This window comes from Fusarium vanettenii, assembly GCF_000151355.1.
Source record: "Fusarium vanettenii 77-13-4 unplaced genomic scaffold NECHAsca_112_unmapped, whole genome shotgun sequence".
NCBI lineage: Eukaryota > Fungi > Ascomycota > Sordariomycetes > Hypocreales > Nectriaceae > Fusarium > Fusarium vanettenii.
In genome coordinates, this window is record NW_003315778.1 from 13,279 (window position 1) to 36,643 (window position 23,365).

A 23,365-nucleotide genomic window follows, 5' to 3' on the forward strand; every position below is an offset into this window, starting at 1 on the left:
GTAGGTGCTAAGTTAGAGGATAAAAGTAAGGATATTAGGGGCAAAATAAAACGCTACTAGCGCATATATAGCGGTTAGGAGGTTAAAAAACCACGTAGGGAATAAAATTCGATTAATTTTATAGAAAGGCTCTTTATTAACTTCGATTTTAATTAATAATATGGTCTATTTTTTTATGCACTAAAATTTAGATTTTATACGGGAAGATTAAAATTTTGGTTATGCATTAGGTGGGGGTGCCCACTAGGTGGTCGTGGATGGTAAGTACTGGTTGAGATTTTTGTTGCACTCGCTGATATGTTGCACTCACTGATAAGTACGTTATATACCTACTCGGGCTTGTCCCGAACATTCGCTAGGCTAGGCGTAGCTATATCGATAGAAGCCGCCATGATGGCCGGTCTTCTTTATTATAAAGATCGGGTGAAGACTTTTGACGCGGCTGCACGGAGCAGCCTCGAGCGGTTTCGATTAGATGAAGGGCTATATAACAACCTTCGTCTCAGCCCTTCATCTAGCCGACACCGAATGATAAAATAATAGAGGAGCCATATATCCTTTGGGCAAAAATGAGGGTCGGCTAGGGTAACCCGAGCTTTAGTGCTTGCAAGTTCGGACATGGTAGCGGTACTGCCAGGACGGATGATATGACGTGGTCACGGACTACACGACAACTCTACGCCGGTTGGAAGCTGCCTCATTGCCCGTCTAGAGAGCCCATTCGAAGGAGCAGCAAATGTTGAGATACTCAGTGAATCAGTTAACGAGATTGACACATATTACCACAGACACAATGGACGAGCCTAAAATTCTGTTGGCTGAGCTTGCCGATTTGGAAGAACTGGTCAACCCGAGTACAGCTGACGATAGTGACGACGGTGGTCTTGATAGTTACGCCGGCATTGGCTTTGTGGATGAACTGTACGCGAGTGTAGATGACGAGGAAGTGCGGTCGTCGAATATTGGTAGGGATGATTTCAAAATCAGGCATTCAAGTGGAAACTTCAAGATGAAACGTTAGTATGAACGCTCTTATTGATTCGTTATCATACGGACAGCTACCGTGCTCACTCTAGTCGACCATTTTCTGGCACAGACGAACGAGTCAAATTTCGACGCCTCACAGGCCTTGGAAATGTTCCAACGGAGGTACACAATGGATTATGGGAGGAGGGCTTCTGGGTCCAAGGCAGCCGACCCTGACGACAAGTACTTCCCCATATTTCACCTAGGCATGATTGGCATTGTCGGCCGACCTCTGCGGCCGATCACAAATCGAAGCGGCTTCTTCGATAAAGTCACGTTCACACTGAGATATTGGCATTCATCCTACGTCGGCAAGCATGTGACGACCAATTTGCCTTTCGACATCCGAAACAGGACTTTCCGAATTGCCACTGCGGCGTCTGGGAACTCTGGTTCATCGTGATGCATCCAGTACAGAGCCTCGCAGATGACTTCACTGGATCTCATAGTCAGCGTCGCCAAAAGCAGAAAGCTTCCCGCCGAAGCAGCGCCGCTGAACGACACCACGCACAAGCACTCGCAAAGTATATCATTGAGATTTTCACGGATGGAGAGCTTTTGGGAGAGGGTGTCGAACCATCATGGAGCTTGAATGACCGGCGGTCATCAGGTTTATCCCATGACAAATGGACAACCTTCCAGGCGCTATTTATGGAGAAGTGGCGAGATTTTGCCCAAGATCATGCGTATGATAGGCTTTGGCTTGAGAATGAGCCTGCTTTTCACACGTACGATTGCGGCGCCAACATCGAAATCGAGGTCAACGAGCAGCTCAAAAAGCTCCCAGTGGAAACGAGTCTGCGGCCAAGAGATGAGGAAGAAGACTCTGACTCTGACTCTGGTTCTGAATCCGACTCCGGCTCCGACTCTGGTGATGGTGATGAGGACGGCATCGGGTTGGCGGCATTAGGGATAGGCACTTGTTTAATACATATATATATTAAACTACTTTTTATTATAATAAAGTAGTTTTTCATTCTAAATAAAAAGCGCGCTTTTTATTATAGTATAACTACTAATATATAAAGGTGCCTAAGGGTTATATAATATAAATAACTAAGCTAAATTAGGTTAATTTTCCCCCTATTTCTTTACTCTTTGACCTATCTTAGACCTTAAATTTTCCTATAATTATCTCCTCTCTATCGGAGGCGGGTTAATAAATAAACTCGCTGATAATAATATTAACTTCTAGACTTAATACGTAATGGATTTCTATATATATATCTTCAAGAGTAAATTAGCTATCTTCTATTAAATCTTCTTAGCTAATTACTATAGAATTAACCTTATTGCGATAATTAAGAGGTTAATTTTAAGACTATATTATCCTCTTTAATACCTATTCGTTTATATAGATAAAGGCTAACTTATTAGTATTAGCTAGTATAAGCCTATTGCGTGCTTTACTATAGAGGAAATTAACTACCGAGAATAATCTCTCTAAGGGAACTAAATTAGCTATAGTTCTAAAGATTCGGACTATAAGTATAGCTAGCTTATTGCCCTAGTTATTAAGAAATATCTAAGTATCTAATAGCGTCTATTCTTTTAAATAGACTAAGCCCCTGGCAATAAACTAGCCCCCTAATTATACTTAGAAGTAATTAAATTCTCGAATAATATAAAGGTAATTAATAAGATTAACCGCTAACTTAAAGAATTATAATACTTTTATTATTTATTATTCTTTAAGCTTAGTCCTAACTATATTAGGCTATAATATAAATCCCGCATAATAAATATTATATATCTATTTATCTATATAGTTTAACTATATAAAATATAAATTGCTAAAATTTATATCTTAATATTACTAAGAATTATTAAGTACCTTCTATTTTACTTTAATCTCTAGCTAATAAGGAATTATATAGCTAATATAAGCCTAATTAGCTTCTAAGGCATACTAATAACTATTAATAGGCTTAATTATAGCTAAAATAATCTCTAGGTATATCTAGAAGTAAGGGTTATTAATAGACTCTAATACCTTTAGAAGAAGCTTAAGAGAGATAGAGGCTAGCTCTATTTTTATATTAAGATAGCGAGTATATATTTAGAGAGGCTCTTTTATAGCATAAAACTAACTATAAAGTATTAAATTAATTACCTTAGCGTATAATTATACTAAAGCGAGCAATTAGTTATAGCTAGGAGTTAAAAAAACTAAAAGACCTATGTAGATAAAAATGCCTTATAGTAGCCCTAAGTAGCCTTTTATACTTCTCTTAATCGAGCTAATTATAATTTTGCTTTCTTAAAGAAAGTAATAATTAATATAATATTTTTAAATACCTCTTTAAAGAATAATAGCTCTAAGATATCCTTAATAAGAAGCTATAACCTATATAAATCGCAGAGGGAAAAGAAGTAATATTAGAATTCCTTTTTTATTACTAAATATATATAAGCTTTCCTTATTATATTATATATATCTATATAAAATAAGTTAATTTATAAGAAATTACCCTTATAAATTATCTCTAGCTTAGGATATAAAAGATTAATATAGTACTTAGCTATATATTAAATCTATCTTATATTAAATATCTTCTAATAAAATATTAGATTATTTATTACTTATATCGAGATATTAATAATTTAATAACTTATAATATTATCTAAGGTATTAAAGATTATATTAATATATTTTACTTAGTCGAGGATAGCCTAGACTTAATTCTAGTACTAAGAATAAATTAGGGCTTATAGCTATTATACTTAGCGATAATATAGTAATTATTAGGTAATATTTAATTTACTTAATAGAATCTATATTTATTTAGACTTAAAGAGGTTAAATAGATAGCTATTAGTAAAAATTATTATAATAATAAGCTTATTAAGTATTTATTTAAAGGTCTTATTTACTATAAGAAAGTAATAAATAAGTTAAGGCTACTAAGACTATTATTACCTTTTATAATTAGGATAATAGCGAAGTAAGTATTTCTTCTAATAAGTAATACCCTTAGTTATCTCATAGCTATAGTGCTTATATTTAACTTAAGAGTTCTTAAAACCTAAATTAGTATTAGAGGTAAGTATAATAAATTCTTAGTAGACCTAGTAGTTAGCTAGCCTTCTAGGGGTTCTAGGTATTATAGAAAATATACGGAGGGTCTAAAGGTAGTGGGGAGTCGAATTAAGAAGTTTTAGGGGGATATATTAATAGACGGTTAAAGGCTATAGAGAAAAGGAGGTTAGGAAAGGACTTATATTGTTCTTATGTACTAAGCCTACTATAGAAGGCGCTAATCCTAATATAGAAGGGGAAATAATATATATAAAGCGTATCTTGCTTTAAATATTTAATATAAAAAGCGTATTTTATGTAATGATGTAGTATTAAATCTATCCCTAGGCGGCATTAAGAGCCGCAGCAGGGGCTCTGGTTGCTAAACACTGACTCGTGTGATGGTTCAACCCAGTTCGTATACGCACTGTCTCCTGCTTCCAAATACCCATCGAGGGTATCATCTGGCGGTTGAAACTGGCCAGCAGTGCTCAGTTGTCGCACCACCTTGCACCTTCGACCCGCTCGGCGTCCGCGGAGTATCAAGATCCCAGTAAGAGTCCGCGTACACAGATGGGTGCCGAGGCTTCACATGAAGCTATGCGGGCGATAAGAAGGTTCGAAAGTCTCATTGACGATATGTGGTTTTGCAAAACCTCTTGTTCAAGGTCTAGCTGCGCCGTGTACCTAACCCGAGCAACCTTGAAACCAACCGACACTTCAAAAGGCTCAAATACACGAAAGTCATGCCGCAGCCACCTCGAATAAAAATATCGCCCAAGTAATGAGTCACCCAAGATCAATCCTATTAAAAGAAAAAGCACCGCTATCTTGAAACATAAAATTCGGCATCGAGTTGGGCGGTAGAGGCGCGCCCGGCGCTCCAGGTTCCACGATCCATCCCTCAAGGTCACCAATCGGGCTCAGCTTTCCCCCAAACCCACCATCAAACGAATCCAAAGACGACGACATGACTGAAGCTGAAACGGCTGGAAGAGACACCGGCTCTGTATCCGAGGCTGGATGCATCAGTTGAGCAACCCCCGAGATGCGTGTGGACGTGGTGCGGGAGGAAGAGGCGGCAGAGTCCCCTCCGTAGGGGTTAACTATGGGGGCCATATTCCTAGGAAATGGCTCCAAGGTATGTATATAAGCCTGGCCAACTGACGTTGGCTGACTTTCGGGTTGTCCTGATGGCTTGTCTTTGCGGCTGGCGTTGATCAAGCGTAGCATAACGTCACTAAATCTCGACAGTCTCCTCATGAAAGAGTTTTCTTTAGCCCACTCTGCAAATATTCGAACTATGGTCATAAACGAGTGCAAAAGTTCCTAGTCATCCTCGGAAGCCTATTGGCTAGTCAAGATATGCCTAGAGAGTTCGAAGAAGGACACAGGAGGATACGACGCGACGAGCCTGGTTCGGTGGTCAGCCCACACCAAGGACGATACGGCATCAAAATGGTCTGTCAAGGTCATCAAGGTACTCACAGGGCCAGATCCAGGTAGTGTCCCCTTTCCGAGGTCGCTATCCAGAGCCGCTGGAATAATCGGAGAGAGCGCCGAGCAACGTCGAGTATTAAGAGAGATTTAGATGCATCCTCTGGAATGGGCCATGAAACCAATGCCCGGATGGAAGAAACCCTCACTGCGAGATCGTGCCGCAATTCATTGCTCAGGGTGCCAGAATATTAATCCTCGTCGAGGTCCTCCGAGTGGTTTACCGCCCAGTCTTCGAGTTGCCGGCCCCGTCTGAAAGCTACCTTCCCGATGGTATCAGGTCCTTGATTTGTAGCATAATCACAGTATAGGCCACTATAAACTTGCTCCTCGAGTTGCAAAAGAGCGACCCGAGTGGCGAGATGGCTCGTGGTTGGCGAGGTGGAGAGGCTGCGCTCAAGGAGACCAACACTGGGTAAGTTAAAGGACAAACCGGAAGACCAGGCCACGGCTCTGCTCAGATATGCTATGCAGTACATGACTTGATGTTTCTCTTGGCACTCGTCGGTGCTAGTTCTTTCGGTAGTGCTCGCCGAGTTCCAGTGGCGTAGGCCGATAGACTTAGCTACGTAGACGGCAAAGCTAAATACTAATGAGGTAATATCCTCTGAAAGGGATGTTTGCGCTACCAGGCACTATTTATCATCAGGATTCGATCGTCAACGTGTTCGGGAGAGTGGCACGTACCAGAGATAAGAGTGCCTGCAAACTTAGAAGACTAGGGTTAAGGAGCAGCAACTCGATATTCTCTAAAGCCCGCTTTGCGTTAGCAATGAATGATCTTATAAGATCCATATTAATCAAAGACGCCCCTAAAGTTTCTATATAGGTTCTACTAGAAATTGCTCTGGGATGGAGGGATTTGGCTTATAGGGTTAGGAGTACTAGATTATTGGCGCATATATCATAGGCATGCTTATCTAATGTATTAGAAGTCTCTCTAGCAGAGGCTATAAGACGATAGAAGCTTTCCTTGGTCTATAGAGGCATATGTGAGTTAATTATCTCGAAATATGGCTCGATTATGGCCTCGACTATGACTAAGGGAGGACCCATTAGGACTAAACCGTCAGAGACGTGTGTGCACATATGATACGGTTCTGCTAGCTGGAGAATCTCTTCCCGTGCACCCTTTGCACGAGTTAAGCTCGCCTGGTTATTCTCTGTCTCGCATATGTTGCTTTGTATGATCGCGGCTATATCTTGTATCAGAGAGACCAAAGACGTGGACCCGTAATATCGCTCGCGACCGCCGACGTTTCGAATCACGCAGCTTTGGCTCTAGGAGGGGCTAGTCATTATATTCGGTGAATCGGGAACTTGGGGAGGCGTTGTCTCGGAGTCTTGGCTGTCTTTGGAACTTTGCAAGCCAGAGACAGCATCTTCCAGCTTTTGGAGTCGATCGCTAAGGCGGGTGACTGCGGGGCTTCTAACATCGGTGACAAATAAGTTTCGAAGTTCGGATATAGGAACATGTCTGGGCCTACTCGGCACTTACAGCCAAGTTGCCTGGTTAGGCTTCTTTCCCTGCCCTAACCATTCACAATCTAGGCCCAGTCTGATGCAGTTTGAACAATGAGGTCGCTCTCTTCCGCATCGGATCTTGCGTGACCGACACTGATCGCATACTATTCAAGAAGAAGCTCAAGTTAGCTACGAGCTCTATTTAAAAGTAGGCAGAGAAATATGTCAGGCAACACACCTAGGTAGTCTTTTGAGGCCCCCCTCTACATCGCCCATTAGCAACCTGATCAGTAGAGGACATGGGACGAAAACCTAGACGCAAATAGAGAGTGAGGGTGAATGCGTGCCTCGTTGTCCTCTGATGCATCCCAGCTTCTCTTGCCGTGAGACGGCATCTTGACTCTGTTTGGAAACGCTCTCCGATGTACCATCTGAGTGTATATCGATCGGCTCTTGCGGCGAGAACGAACACAAACTGTCAGCGACTAGGGCTGATATTGGCCCCATCTTATTTAAGGCTGAGATATATTAAGGCCACTTCTAAGACGGATACCCCAGGGCTGAGATACCTTCTAACTGGTTTAGGCGCGCGGTTCGGCCCGAGGTAACGTCCCCCCGTGGCTGTTGGTCGCGCCACATTTTCATCCTTCCTGTGCTGGTGTTGTCGCATAAGGTCCTCCAGTCCGTGCAGACCTTACTCCAGGCTGCGCATGTCTCACTCCGCGACCTGGCGGGGGGAGATTCGGCCGGTGGGAAAGGCGTCGGGTGGATCAGGAGATCTATGACAGGAACCGGACCTAGACAACGGTCGTTTATGTAAGGCCGTCTCGAAGCAGCCCTAGGTGAATATAACTTGATCATGGCGTAGACGCCGCGCGCAAGGGTGTCGCTGTAATGCTGCTTGGATTCCCCTACGAGATCTTGTTGGTTGCCTATTCTCCCCCACGGTTCGTGAAGCTATCATCTGGTTAGCCCCTGAGCAGTGCTGGGATAGATTCGTAAATGCACGATAACATGAATCCAGTTAATTCCGCGAGATGGGGATTGTTGATTGCATCCCTTGGCAACACGTCAGACTCAATGGCGCTACCTGGAGCACACAGGGCAGGGGCCGGTTGGTTGGTTTGATACGGCCAAGGGCCGATATTTTCCAAAGTGATATGATACTCTGCTACCTGCTGCTTTCGGCTGGTCCTTCTTTTACTGGAAATTAGTCGTGAGGACTGTTACTGTTTGAGGCGTCATACATGGAGGCACCTGGCAAGGATGGGATGAAGATGAGGTCAGCGTGGACAATTGTCGGAGTGAAATATTGATCCAAGAGCGCTGTCGCTTCACCTAGAAATATGAATCCTCTGTAAATTCAATGGAATGGAGTTGGGTCCCGCTTTATCCAAGGTTCTCAAGTGGTAAATCTACCAAGGTACCCCGGCAAAGTTCATTCATCTACTCCTGAACTGGACACCGAGACTTAGCGCCAGACGGCTCGGCCAATCACCCATCAGCAGCACCACTCTTAATTTGGAAGGTATCTCATCGGCGTCCTGCTGTTGTAGGGCTAAGAAACTTGTCTTCACGTGAAGGGAGCTGCCATGCAGTACCCCTCCACCGGTAAGCAAAAACAAAATTTCCCCATACAAAATGCCCAACTTCAATTACACAGCGTTTGGCCAAGGTTGAAGTTATCGACATGGGACAATGTCTGTTGTATTCAGAATTTCATGCCGTTTGATATTATCGCATTGCTTTTTTGATCACGTAAGCGGTATGGTCGCATGGCACTAATGCCTTCCATAATCGCTGTTGGAAGAACTGAGAGTTCCCCCTAAGCTTCAGGATCAGATTAAAGTTTGAAGTCCTACGATTAAGGTTCAAAGTCCTAGATGGGATCATTCAAAGATATAAGGCCCCAAAGGGCCTCTCATTGAGACGAAAAATACTTAACTAAGAATAATTACAACCACTATAACAAGAACTACCTTTTGTCAAGTGCACTCAGCATCCCTGCGCGACACAACATCGCATAGGAAAACCCATGAAATATAGTATTTCAAGTAAATCAAGTTTGTGGCATCATAAACTTTCTTACTTGAAATATATTGGGCGGTCAACTTACTTGACTTACTTGACTTGATACTTGAATTGAGGTCAGCGCTGGGCTGCGAGAAGTCAAGACTGTGAGAACTGGGGGTGTCGGCCTTTCTGCGACTAATTGTATTCAACGAGGCAAGACTTTAAACTACCCGTAGTAATGCCGTAATTCGCTTGCTAATCATTAACAACACTTGAAGACTTGTCCAAACTTAGTGCATATATCTCCAGGTCAAAGCCTTGTCACCCTTGGCAGAGAGCTCCTCCTCAGAATACTGGTTGTGTTCGCCGGCTGCCACCTTGCGAGCACGGCTCTTGTTGATGCGGTCATATCCAACGATGAGGATGAGAGCCGCGACAATGCCAGCGCTTATGAAACCAAGCTCCAGGGCATGTCCCAGCTTGTAGCGAGGACCATCCTTCGATCGGTAGAAGTTCGATGCCATGGCCTATGCCAAGTTAGCAGATGAGCTGATTAGAGACAACAGTCAGACTTACACCACCGAGGTTACCAGCACCAATCTGAATAGCCATGCCGACACTTCGCTTGTAGCTTCCTGACAGGTTGTTGGCCAGCCAGGAGATGACGCCAGGGAAGGCAGGGTAGATGGCGCAAGTGGCAATGAAAACGCCGCCGTAAACGACCTTGGGGTTTCCGGAAGAAATACACCTGTAATTTTGATTAGCCGGTGAATAATTAGAATATTGTCAGGAAGACTACATCGAAAAGCCGACAATCATGATGCACAAGAAGACGACGATGAACGGGCTCCTTTTTCCAACCCGATCCGAAGTCCATGCGATGATGACAGCGAGAATAGCAGCGGTGATGTAAATCGGGATAGTCAGGAGCTGAGACCTGCTCGAGGTGTAGCCGAGGTTGCGAATAATGGTCGGAAGGAAGAGGCTGATGCCGTAAAGAGGGCACACGATCTGTGTAACTCGTTAGTACCCCTTCCCCGTGCTTCAGGTCGCTGCAACTTACTCCCCAGTAGACAAAGATGTTGACCCAGATCTGCCAGTCCTTGAACGCGCTCCAGACATACGCCCACTTGAACTCACCAGCCTCCGCAACTCGCGTTTGACCAGCCTCCTCTTCTTGGCCTTTGACAGGTCGCTGGCTCTGGTACTTGAGTCGGAACACAACAAAGGCACGCTCCTCCTCGGTAAGGAATGAGGCCGTCTCGGGAAAGTCGTGCAGGGCGAAGAATGCGACCACTGAGGTGAGGACTGTGGCAATGCCCTCGAGGATGAAGATCCAGCGCCAGCCTTCGAGTCCACCAACACCATCCATCTTTGCGATGCCAAAGGCAAGAAGGCCGCTGAAGGCGCCGGCGACCGAAGCAGCGGAGAAGAACAGGGCTTGTCGGAATTGAATTTCGTGTCGGCAGTACCACATCGTCAGGTAATACTGGGAGAATTCAGCGAAGAGAGAACCGTTGCTGGGCGCTGCGAAGACTTACCGCTACACCAGGGAACAAACCAGCCTCTGTGAGTCCGAGGAAGACGCGCGCAACAAGGAGGCCGTGGTAGTTCTTGACAATGCCCATCAGAGTCATGACGACGCCCCAAGCGACCATGATCGCCGGGAGCCAGACGCTGGGGCGAAGCTTCTTGAGGAGTAGGTTCGAGGGGACTTCGAAAGCGGCGTAGGTGAAGAAGAAGACTGTGAGGCACCAGTTGTACTGGTCGCCCGTCATGTTGAGATCTTCCTGGAGACCTTCAATCTTGGCGTTTCCGATGTTACCTCGGTCGAGGAAAGACAGGAGGTAAAGCAGCGCGAGCATGGGGATCAAGCGAAGGTCCATCTTGAAAGCGGCTTAGCAAGGAGAATTGGGGGAGCTGCGGGGTGAGCACACCTTGCGCAGAATCCTCTTCTCGTCCAGATGAGAGAAAGAGTCGAGGGTTGTTCCAGGCGCAGTGGCCAGACCTTTGATGTGCTCGACTTCACCCAGGCGATCAGTGCCTGAGGTGTTGCCCATCTCAGCCTCGACCATGTCGGCTTTCTCGTTGGGAGGAGTGTATGATGCCATGATGGCAAGCAAGTTGACGTTGACTGAGTTCGAGTTCCAAATGTCAAAAAGATGGCCAAAGTTCAACAATGGTTGATCCTGTTTTGCTGATGATGGATCTTGATCAAACGATGTGGATGATCAGGGTCTTATGTATGTCCTCACCCCTAGTCTACCCCATGGTTTCTTCCCCACAGCTTTTCAGGATCTACTAGGGGCGAGAGAAAGCAGAGTCTATCACAATTGTAAGCGGCTTGACGAGGAGGTATCCACCGGCCGAACCAGATGACAGCTCGGTAAAGGGGGGCGGGAGAGCATGGTCGAGGTGTTCTGGTGCGGGTTTCTCCCCGCATTCTACAGGGGGCGCTTGTCTTGAACAAGCAACTCAAACGACCGAAAGTTGATGACCTTAGTTTCCACCTCTGTTTTGTGGGGGAGTAGGATCGGATCCGATGTGCCTGAGGATAGCATTGCGAGTCAGGCAGGAGTATGCTGCTGTGCTCCCTTGTGAAAGGCGCATTTGGGGGCGGGCGTTACCCCAGTCTGTGGGTTGTGTTCAAGGTTGGTTTGACTTTTTCATGTAACCTTGTAAGCGGGTCTGTGGTCAAAATCCTCCTCAATGCTGCACGAGTGAGTCGATTCACGCATTCAAGCGGGACAGAATGGCCCTGTCTTGAGAGAGTCTCTCATTGTCTCAATCAATAACGGACTGCAGCGTCCTTCACTGAGAAGTTCTGACAGTTTGAGAGAGATGCATTGTGTCATGGCCGGATATTAGACGCCTGTGATGGTTGCCCCAACCTTGTTTGAGATGCCCTCGGTTCCGATGATCCCTGCCAGCACATGGCGACCTTCCGTGGACAATTGGCCAGAGACTGCTCATTCAATTTGGCTTATTCACCGGTTCAGATTTTAAAATTGGAAGTTCCCTGCTCTCTGAGAAACGCCGCCGTCGCTCATCTCTAGCTTGTGTGGCGGCGCCAGCAAACCCCAAAGATCAGGGAAACCCCCGGTGAACGTCCCCTTGGCAGCAGGCGTCACGCATGGCCTCAGCCGCTTGGACGTCGACGTCACATTGAGCCCAGACGCCATTGCAAAAGACGATGAACTAAAGGATGCGTTTCCTCCGCATCTGTCTCATCTCCAGATTATCCCCGGCAATATTTACCCCAGACAAATTAATCTGCATTACCCCGCATCTAAAACTAGACACGGTTCCGGATCTCGAGGTTTGCTTATCCATCGTCCCATCCCCACTTGAATCCTGGAAGCTTGCTCTCCCAGCAACGGATCCGGTCTCTCTTCGTCCTCACGCAGCTCTTGGCTCCAGAGCAAGGGAATGTGAATTCAACCATGCGAGACAATCTTGTCACACGCCGCACCCAGTTCTCCAGCTGCGACGAGTGTCGCAGATCCCGCGTCGCCTGTGACGCTCAGAGCCGCAACGCCGCTGGGGAAGCGGCCGGTTCCTGCACACGTTGCCAGAACCGCCATCGCTCATGTACTTTCAAGGTATGCGAGCTCATCCCAAGCTTGTCTATCACGCGTGGCTGACCCTCACTCTCGGTACAGTGGCTCCAGGAGGCCAAGACAAGCGCGTCTGGTGGAGTGAAGCGTAGGGGACGGGGTCAGACAGCGTCTCATCCTCCCAGTGACACGTCGTCGACGCAAGGGAGCAAGGAAGCAGATGCTTCGACGGGGAATGAGGGGCCCGTCCTCTGTTCAGAGCGAAGTGCTCACCGGGACAGTCTGACGACCTCGGTGTTGTCCTCTGGGCCAACTCCGTTCGTGGCGCCTTCACCGACATACTCCATCATCACCTCGCGAGACAGAGGTCTGCTTAGCGAAGCAGAATCGCAATGGCTAGACACTCTGTATCGTGAAGGCTTTGAGGCTGTCTTTGGCTCATGGATGGGCCGATACAGCTGTCCCTTCTTGTACGGTACCGTGACTCTAACTAGAGAGACAGGGTACTGACCGCATCAGATTCGGCCACAACCTCGCAGACAAATATGTCAGCGTCTCCGACCTTTGCGATCATCTTGATGGGTGCATGGCAGATGCCGCCGCCAACGACGGCACAGGGCCCGGAAGAGGTAGCGAGAGGTATTGCTTGATTGAGCAATCCCTAAAGAGCACCATCGCTGCTTTCGCTGCTCGATGGCTTCCCATGACCTCCCCGAAAACACACCCCGAACACGATTATTCCGACATCATTCAAGTTCTCTGGCGACATGCCAGGAGGGATATGCTCCGGATAATCAACAGGCCTTCCTACCGATCCATGCTATCGCTGCTTCTCTTTGCGTTGACGCCGATACCAGAAGGTATATCCGAGGACGAAGAGGCTGATGGTATCTCGGGGCAGGCCTGCGTCCATGCAGCATTGCAGCAGGTCCAGGGCCTACGAGCTAGGCAACGAAATCTTCAATTCAGCGGCTCCAAGGTCTCCCCGTCGCTCAAGTCCCAGGCCATCGTCACAACCCCACAGTCGATAGAAACATCGGCCTTCATCAACGCCGAGAGCACAGCTTACTGGGCAGCTCTGACGTTCGATACCTCGGCATCCTTGACACTGAACTGTCGGCCATTGCTTTCTTCTGGTTTATTTGGCTTCGAGTCCGAGCTGCCGTGGCGTCTAGTCAGGGCTTGTGCCAAGATGTTTGACGAGAGTGCACAGCATTGGAGTCGGGGGAGCTCTAACATGACTGACGAAAGGGCAAACCAGATCGTCGCGGCTGGCGCGGGATGGAAGTTACTAGGGTGGAAGTTGACTGCCATCTTCAAGGAAGCGCTCCGCGATGGCCACGATGAACCAGAAGTGCGTAGAGCGTACTCGGCTGTGGTGGACTCTATCAAGGAGTTTCAAAAGATATACCGTCCGCTTCTGGATGAGTGTCACAAGCGGATGCAGTTCCTTTGTCAGCAAACAAAACTTCGTTGGTGTAATTATACTCTTTTTCCACTTCAAAGGGCCTCTGTTGACCTATGTTTAGTTTCCCTCATGCTTCACTATCACCTCAGCATCTTGATGGCCGTTGATGTCATGGAAGTCACCGGCCGTCACGATCTACTAGCCGATATTGCGGACATAAGCACCGATGCCGAGAACACGGTGATGAATACCCTAGCCTTTGGTCTGCACAATACCTTTACACATCGGCGACCCTGCCCGAACGGCCTTGACCCTCTCCAGGAGAGCACCCGCGGAAACGAAAATACCATCACGGTCCCAATCGTCTCCATCGACCCGTATCCTCACCACGCCGTTGCTGGAGTGCAGCTGCTGCGAAAGGCCATCGATCGCGACTTTGGAATTGGGAAAATTACTGAGGAAACGTATCAGAGTTTGTTATCAACTCTTGAAGACACGTTGAAACAACTTCCGCAGAGCTCCAAGTCTGTGCAAGCCGCGATAGTAAAGTTCGTATCGAACGTACCAGATGATAATCCGGACCAGATACAGCATCCAAATGTTACCATGTACGCACAATAAGTCGCATTGGTGATAGTTATGCTTTAGTTGTATTCTAGTGTTGATATTCCCATCATCTCCCTGCCAAAGCTTGGGGGACGAATGCCGTGTAATTTACTTCATTGATAGCAGAAAGTCTGCTCTATCCCTGATCAGGAACATTTTTCTGGCAGCTGTATGATCATTGAGCCTTGACTTGAGTAACCTTAAAGGGAAGGTTGGTGAAGTCTCGTATATCGTTTCCGCGAAAGCCTCGTGTCAACATTTCGCTACCGAACTCTCAGGATGACGTCTCGTGCGCGCTACTTTCCGCCCTGCGGAATGGTCATGATGGTGTGGGGGCAAACGATCAAGTTAGCTCGCTCGCTGATCGAGAATCGGATCCGATGATCCCAATCTCTTGTGGGGATGCTTGCCACTGCAGGGACGCCCATCTCGTCACGCTTCCCATGTCATCTCACCAAGAACCGGATCCGATCGAGATTATAATACCTTGAATGGTAACCACATGCAAAGCGCGCAGAATTCATTGCTAACTTTGGACCAGTAATTTAGTTTCTTTTGTCTTCATTTTCCCCAAATCTGTCCGGAAGCCAGCTGCAACCTGAACTTTAGCTCCTCCCTTCCTTCGTCAACATGGTCCTCTCCATCGCTCTCAAAACTTCAGTCACCCTGATCGGGGCTGGCACGCAAGGAAGACGTCTTGCCTTCATGTGGTCAAGTAGAGGGAATGATGTCCATATTGTCGACGGTCAAGAAAGTCAGCTTCAAGCCAGCCTCAAAGCCATTGAGGGCTTTCGATTAGAGGATACCACGAAGGATGCTCGCTGGGGGAGAATCATCACACATACACCCGAGACACTGCGGGAAGCCCTCCAGGCTTCATGGCTCGTAGTAGAAGTATGAGCACCCCTTTATGAGCTATACAGCTGATACTGACTTGCAAAGTGTGTCCCAGAACAACTTCCTCTCAAGCGCAAGGTCATCTCACAATTAGACTCTCTCGCACCAGAGGGGACAATCATCGCCTCCAACTCCAGCAGCTACGCTTGTTCGGAGATACTAGAGGGTCTAACACTGAGGAACGAGCACCGCTTTCTGAGTGCTCACTCCTGTAAGTACCAAGACAAACTCGACTAGTGCAACACTTGCTGACTTGACAGACTGGCCTCCTGAAACAGCCGGTTAGTATATTCACTTCATTTATGTCTGTTCGAGAATTAAGCTGATGGGGATGTAGAGATTGAGATCATGGGCCATGAAACGACGAACCCTTCGTACATCCCGTTGATGATGGAGCAGTGCAAGGCACATGGCTTCTCGCCTTTTCACGTCAAAAGCCAATCCATGGGCTACATCTACAATCGGTAAGTTTCTGATTCTGAAGAATACTAATTTCAGTACACTCACTAAATGCCTCTTCTAGAATATGGGCAGCCATCAAGCGAGAAGCTCTCCTCGCAGCATCTGAAGGCGCTGCAACTCCGGCGGAAATTGATGCCATGTTCAAGGGCGTGCTCAAGACGCCCAAGGGTCCTTTTGAGCAGATGGATGTTGTTGGTCTAGATGTTGTTCACGACATCGAGCAGCACTATGCCGATGCACGCGGAGACATTCCGAGCGAGCCCCGAGAGTATTTGCAAAAGTTCCTTCGGAGGGGTGACCTGGGTGTGAAAAGCCGGCGTGGTTTCTATGACTATGGAGGGCCTTAGATAGTTGCCTTGTATAGCATACAAGAACTGGTTTCAATAGTGTCACTGCAATATGAATCACTCAGTACGTCTTTGACTGCAACTCAGGTAATTGAAGGCGGATAGAGAAGGCAAGGATAAATGAAATCACTGCAAGCGGCATAGCCCGGTTCAAACCTTTTGATTCAAACCAGAACTGACTAGAAAAGTCCAACAAGCAAATCAACAAGCTTTAATTGACACCAAGAGCCATTGTGTTCAACACCACGCGACAAAAGACGACACCGCTCTAACACTTCCTACTCAGACTCCTCAGAACTCCTTCCCCATCCTCTCCCTCACTCTCCTTCTTCTCCTTGTCGGGTTCGAGCACGTCTATGAACCCGCCGAACATCACGTTCATTGGGAACACCCTCCCCGCCAGCTTGTGGTCCCAGTACATCTTCCACTTGTCTTGATTATCCAGGCCTCTGGCCTCTCCCTCCGACGCCGCCTCCTTGTTGAACAAGTAATAAAATCACCTGTTGTATTCGACGAGGGTGTTATCAACCCAGAAGTCGCCGTTCCTGGGGGCAACGGCCTCGCAGCGCTCCGAAAAACTCAATTCAACTCAATTTGAGGGTCAGATTGGATTGAATTGAGGGCATGTGCGGCGAAATTGATTTGGATTGAGTTGTGTCGATCCGATTCAATTCTATTCAGTTTTATTCAATTCTACTCAATTCCGTTCAATTCTATTCAATTCTATTCTATTGAATCTGTAGGTGAGTCAGGTCACGCGCTGCTACGGCGATAAACCCCTAGGGAAATATCCTGCCTCAAGACCCCCGCATTTCCAGCCAATACTTCAAGCAAATGAGAAATTCGATTGTCTGATCTTTCAGACTATGTCTCTGCTTCGATATCGTCAATTTCGACTGACTGAATAACCTCTCACACTCACACGAAGTGGCCGGAATTGACAGCAGATCGAAGGCCATTCTTGCTAGCTTAGGTAATGAATCCTGGTGTCGGCGCCACCACTCTTGAGAGTCCTCCCCCGGTAACAACGGTAAAGAGAGGTACTCTGTAAGCTAATCCTTTGGTAAGAGATCCTCAGGCTTATCGTAGAAATCTTCGTCGATAAGGTAGCTTGACCAAGTCCGAGTGATCTGTTTGGTGACTGGAGGGCTTTGCTTGTTGTAATCTTCGTTAAAGGATCTCTTGAAGCCCTGAATTATACGCTGACCGTGTTCTTCGGGAAGGTACTTCTCAATCCATCGCTTCTGGAGGCCAGGGTGCAGGATCATCGCCGCCCAGTAAGCAGGCGAGTCCTCGAGAGAAGCGATATATTTGTCAATCTTATTGCCGTGGCGGCTATACCTCTTTACGGCATCCAGCACTAGTCTCGCCAGGCACCAGGCTCGCTGGTCCCTTGACAAGGAGACGATCGACTACATGGGAACGAAGTTGCACATGGAACAGGTGTCGCAGCTGGTCGTGTCGGAATTCCGTCAGGCATACTCGCTTCTGTATGATGAGCTACTATTCGGCATGAAGGATATTGCCCTGATTGAGGCGTGGAGGCTACATGATGATCTGGGTCTAGACGACTACGGTGGTTCGTGGATGATAGACGGGAGGAACAGCGAGATACTGGCGGGGACGCGTGACGCCCTCCTCCGGCAGATCGAAGGGAGGACGAGGCGGACCTCGCATATCTTGCCGGGATGAGCAACCATAGTTACCGGACACTCAACCACGCCTACGCCGGGAGCACGACCTTGACTATGACAAATTCACTTCACCATGCCCACCGAGCGTCGCAAAGCTGGCGGTCTCTGTTTGGGATCGACCAGCTGCTCCAGGGTAAGCGGCCGCGTACGATCTCGGAGACGCAGGCGCAAGGGCTACTCAAAGCCTGCAAGAAGACGCGCTTTCGCTTAGGGTTAGGATAGGGTTAGTATTTACTATCTAAGCTAACCTGCCCAGAGGGTTTCTTCTAGCTAAAAGTATAGCTTATAGACTAAAGAGGGGAGATTTTTCTAAGGTATAAAAAAGAGACTTAATAAGGGATAAAAGATAAAGCTAGGAAAGGGGGATAAAGAGAGACATAAGAGATATAGCTAGGAAGTAAGATAAAAAGGGATAGAGAAGAGATATAAGAGATATAGCTAGAAAAGAGAATAAAAGAGAGATAAAAAGGAGATAAGGATAAAAAGAGAGTAAGAGAGATATAGGGTAAAGCTAAAAGCCCTGAGACCTTCTAGAAGTATTCTAGATTTGTTACGAGTAGGAAGATCAACCAGGATACGAACAGAAAACATTAGAGCTCGGAATAGAATAAATAGACCCCGGTGGAAATAGTATGTGGTCGAACGGGTCGAATAGGAACGAGTTCGACTATATTTGATCAAAAGTAAAACCTTAACCTTAAATAGTCAAATAGGTCGAATAAGAGCGCATTCGACTATAATCAACTAAGCAAATTAGAATAATATATATAGCTTCGCTTATTCTTACTTCCCTACCTAGATAGCTCTCTAGCTTTTAATATAACTTAATTACTTAAGAATACTTAATATTATTAGATATGATTCGCTACCCTATGCTTAGTATTACGCCCCGTTATAATTGCTAATATAAACCAATTAGGTTATGGTTTACTACGTTGGGAACCTTGACCGTCATAATATGCGAGTGCTGTTGGAGAAATGGCATGTATGATGATGTTACATAGGCAGCCACCTTAAGGGAAGATGTCACCCCATGATACCTTAATTGTCAGAACAGCGTTATAGATCTGTTGTAGGATCAGCAGGTCTAGTATCTTGGCCTTGCCCCCTCAGATACAAAGACAACGAGGGAGAACGAAGAACTGTTGCATATGCCTCTACCCAGATTGTCACAAGAGTGCACCATAAGAGTCAGAGTGGTGTTACAGATCTGTTGCAGGTCCGGCAGGTCTCGTATCATAGCCTCGTCTCGTCGAATATAATGAGGACGAGGAAGGACGAAGACGAGCAGGGAGAGTTGAATCAATCAATAATCTGTTCTTCTCTATCTTGAGATCATTATTCATCTTGACGGACCACCCTCGTATCCGACACCTATAAGGAATTTTCTTAGAGTTCTTTAGAAAATAATATAAAACTACATATTATGTAATAAATACTATATTAAAGTCTTACTTAATTTAAGCTATATTTCGAATTTTAAGGATTTTTTTAATTTTGCCTTTTTAGGTAAAAATACAAGTGGTGCACTCGCTTATTAAGTACGTTAGTTAAGCTAAATATTTATATATAATAAAAAGAAGTTATTTAACTTCTTATATTATCTAGGGAAAATAAAAAATAAAATATATTTAGCTTTTACAGTTAGAGGAAGATAATGCCCTCTAGGCTTATAATCTAATAAAGTAATACTACGGGAGTAGAAGGTATTATATTATTAAAAGGTCTAAGTTTTATATGTCTAAGAGAAGCATAGCTCCTTATATAGTATCTACCTCCTAGCTATCAGCAGATCAGACCATCTTAGTCATACAACCTTAACATTAATCAATCTTGGTTCTTACTGCCAGGAAATCATCAACAGCCCGCATTCCTGCCTCAGCACCGCTCCCAACCAAGTGTCGGGGGAACATAATATAACCATGCGGCGCACCCGGTATAATACAAAGGACCGACTCGCCACCTGCCACCAACCATTTGGAGTTCATGAACAACGTATCGTCCAGGAGGCAGTCCTCAGTGCCGCACGTAAAGAGAGCCGAGGGTAGCCTTCCTCTCAAGCTCTCCAGATCCGCATAGAGAGGGCTAACGCGAGGATCCTTCAGCGTCTCGGGCGGACAGTCTGGTAGGAATGCCTCCCGGAAGTCAGTCACACTGTCCCGGTCCAGAACGAGACAGGATTGTCCTCGGCGGTATGAATAGACTCTCGGCGTCCAGTCCACGCTATAACAGCCAAAATGAAGCATAATGCCTCTGAGGCGAAAGCTGGAGAATTCAACCTTATCATGCTGTAGCAAATGGATAGTTGTGAGCATCGACAAATGCGCGCCGGCAGACTCCCCACCGATGAAACCCAGTGGCGCCCCAAGGATTTCCTCAGCGTTGGCTACGAGCCATTCTGCAGCATCGTAACAATCCTCGGGTCCCGCGGGGAAAGGATGCTCAGGTGCGAGCCGGTAGCCGACCGAGATGCAGAGCAGGCCGTGGTCATCAGCTATGGCCTGTAGCCTCGGGTCTTGGTATGTTTCGTCCTGCAGCACCCACCCGCCACCATGGATGTGCATGAAAACGGCACACAAAGGCTTGTTGTTCTGCGGCCTGAGGAGTCGGCATGGAATAGGGCGATCCGGGTCGCGCGAAGGTATCTGGAACGCGGTTGCGGATGCCAGGAGAGTTGGACCAGGGAGAACAGTTTTCCCAGCCGCGCGTAGACGCCGATACTCGGCAGCTCCCACTTCCGTCCACTTGGGAGCACTGAGAGCAAGTTCAATCAGCTTTTGATTGAACGCCCTGGATTCGGAGGGGATTGTTGACGGGTCGAAACATTCCGGGCAAGACGTGAGGGGCGTGGGTTGGGGCATTGTGTATGAGCAAGGCTCCCTCTCGAGTCCTGCGAGGTGGCTGGTATCCTTCCCAAGCTTATATTTATAACCCGTCAATGGATTTTCACGCCCGCCTGGCGCAGCTGGCTACACGAAGGATCCTGACTGCTTCGCCAATGCCATCCCGCATCCTCCATCGGATCCGAAGCACGTTTCCGTTGATACCGACTGCATTACTCTTCCCGCTGCATTCGGATCCGACAGCATCTTTGTCAGACCAACCGCTTGTTCGGACGCACGTATTGATCAAGCCGAGAATGAATATGGAGAGTTCCGTCTTTGGGTACAAAATCCTCGAGACGCACGGCAGTCATATGATGTTCCTGCAGTTCGGCAGCAATAGAAGAAATTTACAGTGCTTACGGAATGGTGTTTAATGCCGTCATGCGTTGATAACTGTGTTCTTTGCTCTTGTGACCGATGCCGTCTTTAGAGCCTTTATGACGATCAACAAAAAGCAGAGGAAGAAATGTTGGCCAAGGCGACGGCAGGGTCTAGAGTCCCAAGGAATATCAAGTCCCTTCATTCTGCTGTAGGCCTTTGTCTGCTTGTTTATCACGAAACTAGGTAGTAAAGAGTGTCATATACCCTTGACTAATCCGATATGAGATACGCATTCTTATTTGCTCGGCAGTTTAAATTGTCATTTCCAGCCTGACGAAGGAAGGAGTCTAGGTACAATGGATTCCCATTCCAGCCAGTTAAACCTATTGCCTGAACACGAGTAGAGCGAGTGTAGCAGAGCCAACGAATTGGTAGATGAAGGCCGTTGGTCTGGCAGTACCCGAGGAACCTCCCGATGAAGTAGTGGCATGATCACTAGCCCGAGTAACCACTCGTGATCTTGTTCACCTGGTTGACAATGGCCGCCATTTGAACGCCTACGAAATGACATCATGCGTCAGTGGGACAAATCTTCTCAAACAGGCAAAACTCAGGTAACTCACCTCCCTTCTGATCAGCATTGGAACCATACCAACCGAGCCAGTCAAAGCAAGCATTAGGGTTGCTAAGGTAAAGTCCACTCCAGATTACATGGATCGAAGAGTCAGCCTTGGCTTGCGGGTAGAGAATGATGATGTTGTTCGTATCTGTATCAAGGTTATTTTAGCCAACGGCCCAGAGACGAAACAGCAAAATAAGTCTAACTTACCAGCCCATTTATTGTAGCCTGTGTTGCTGATAAACTTGTTTCCGATATTGCCATAGCTCTGCAGGCATCCATGAAGAGCCACATGCAGTTTGCATGCGGAACCACTCTGGCAAGCCTGTGGAACGTAGAGATATCCAGTGCTGTCCATTCCAGAGGCGCCATAGGTGCCTGTTTGGGAGAAGGATACTACACTGCCAGAGAGCTGTCCGTTCTGCCTGGGTGTGAGATCACCGTACATCCACTTCAACACTTCACCTGCACCATCGTAACCACAGTTGCTGATGTAGGGGGACGCTGCTTGCCCGCACTGGTTGTTGCCAGTCGAATCAAAGTCGGCTGGAAATACGTGAGCAGCGCCGCTGGTGGTGACGAAGGAGACCTTGGATGGATTATTAAAGTTGGCCAACTGCGCCTTGAGCTGATTCATGGGCTTCGGCCCCACGGTTGTATCGGCAGATCCAACCTGCATGTAAATCTGGCGATCTTGCAGATTGGCGACAGGGTCAATTTGACTCCCACTCCAGGAGTTCATGTTGGCGACTGGCTTCGTGATGGACGGGTTCCGATTGGACATGCAGGTGCTGTACTGTTTCAGTGACGAACATTAGCATAGCCCCACGGCGCGCAAGTGCTGAGTATAAGTCAGAGGTCTCACCAGTTGGTTACGAGCGCAGTCGTAGGGGCCACCGGCAAACACACCGAAGCCTGTTTTGAAAGTACTGGAGTAGGCAACGCCGAGCTGAGCCGCCATGAACCCTCCAGCGGACATCCCAGACACGGACACGCTGTTGGGATCGACGTTGTAGGCACCCAGGCTTGCTGCCAGCGCGCCATGCGCAACAAGACCCGCGAGGCCTGCGAGTGTAAGGAGATTGGACATGGTGAGGAAGATGGAGATGGTAGAGCTCAGTTATCCAGACTGGAGAAGGGGACCACTTTGAGACGAAGTGGGTTTTTGAGTAGAGGGCATTTCTCGGGGGAGGCCTGGGGGATAAATATACTTTTCCTGAAGAACATTCTTCCCGAGATGTTCATCCTTCTTCATGCCCGTCAATATGTCGGATCTTCTCAGGAGGGCTTCGTGACTACCATGGAAGGCACGGTTCCGAGCTTCAATATCGTCCAAGGCTCGCACCCAAGTGAACTCGGGTCATGTTTTCAGTAACTCGTATACGATGCGAAGCCTCTCGTCCTGTTGATCGCAGAAACTTGTCGGTTTCCAGCTAGTGTCTCAAGCATACGCCTCTAGAAACTGCAATTCCGCCGAGGTGATAACAGTCCCCCGCCTTCCAAGTTCATCATGGAGACCGACATCAAAGCGGAAAACTTGACACTGGATT

The 23,365-nt window shown here is 47.2% G+C and overlaps 5 protein-coding genes across 5 annotated transcripts; 2 read left to right on the plus strand and 3 right to left on the minus strand.

Annotated features, from left to right (window-relative positions):
• Nucleotides 1-793: 793 nt before the first annotated feature.
• Nucleotides 794-1,429, plus strand: NECHADRAFT_89231 (uncharacterized protein; the record flags this gene model as incomplete). The annotated part of the gene is made up of 2 exons (XM_003039361.1): nucleotides 794-1,016; nucleotides 1,059-1,429. 2 exons carry the CDS (start codon nucleotides 794-796, stop codon nucleotides 1,427-1,429), a joined length of 594 nt encoding a protein of 197 aa, XP_003039407.1.
• Nucleotides 1,430-9,309: 7,880 nt separating this feature from the next.
• NECHADRAFT_89232 (uncharacterized protein) lies at nucleotides 9,310-11,130 on the minus strand (the record flags this gene model as incomplete). Its single annotated transcript, XM_003039366.1, has 6 exons — nucleotides 9,310-9,546; nucleotides 9,596-9,767; nucleotides 9,819-10,030; nucleotides 10,083-10,508; nucleotides 10,561-10,905; nucleotides 10,957-11,130. 6 exons carry the CDS (start codon nucleotides 11,128-11,130, stop codon nucleotides 9,310-9,312), a joined length of 1,566 nt encoding a protein of 521 aa, XP_003039412.1.
• A 1,333-nt stretch (nucleotides 11,131-12,463) lies between these two features.
• On the plus strand, nucleotides 12,464-16,296 carry NECHADRAFT_56227 (uncharacterized protein; the record flags this gene model as incomplete). Its single annotated transcript, XM_003039362.1, has 9 exons — nucleotides 12,464-12,610; nucleotides 12,700-13,046; nucleotides 13,096-14,054; nucleotides 14,106-14,512; nucleotides 15,200-15,484; nucleotides 15,560-15,698; nucleotides 15,748-15,768; nucleotides 15,825-15,951; nucleotides 16,011-16,296. Coding segments are annotated over 9 exons (2,718 nt in total), but the record flags the coding sequence as incomplete, so codon positions are not given.
• A 3,517-nt stretch (nucleotides 16,297-19,813) lies between these two features.
• NECHADRAFT_56228 (uncharacterized protein) lies at nucleotides 19,814-20,851 on the minus strand (the record flags this gene model as incomplete). The annotated part of the gene is made up of 1 exon (XM_003039367.1): nucleotides 19,814-20,851. The coding sequence occupies one exon, from the start codon at nucleotides 20,849-20,851 to the stop codon at nucleotides 19,814-19,816; it is 1,038 nt and encodes a 345-aa protein (XP_003039413.1).
• An 840-nt stretch (nucleotides 20,852-21,691) lies between these two features.
• On the minus strand, nucleotides 21,692-22,905 carry NECHADRAFT_56229 (uncharacterized protein; the record flags this gene model as incomplete). Its single annotated transcript, XM_003039368.1, has 4 exons — nucleotides 21,692-21,753; nucleotides 21,820-21,963; nucleotides 22,026-22,611; nucleotides 22,681-22,905. The coding sequence occupies 4 exons, from the start codon at nucleotides 22,903-22,905 to the stop codon at nucleotides 21,692-21,694; spliced, it is 1,017 nt and encodes a 338-aa protein (XP_003039414.1).
• Between the last annotated feature and the right edge of the window lie 460 nt (nucleotides 22,906-23,365).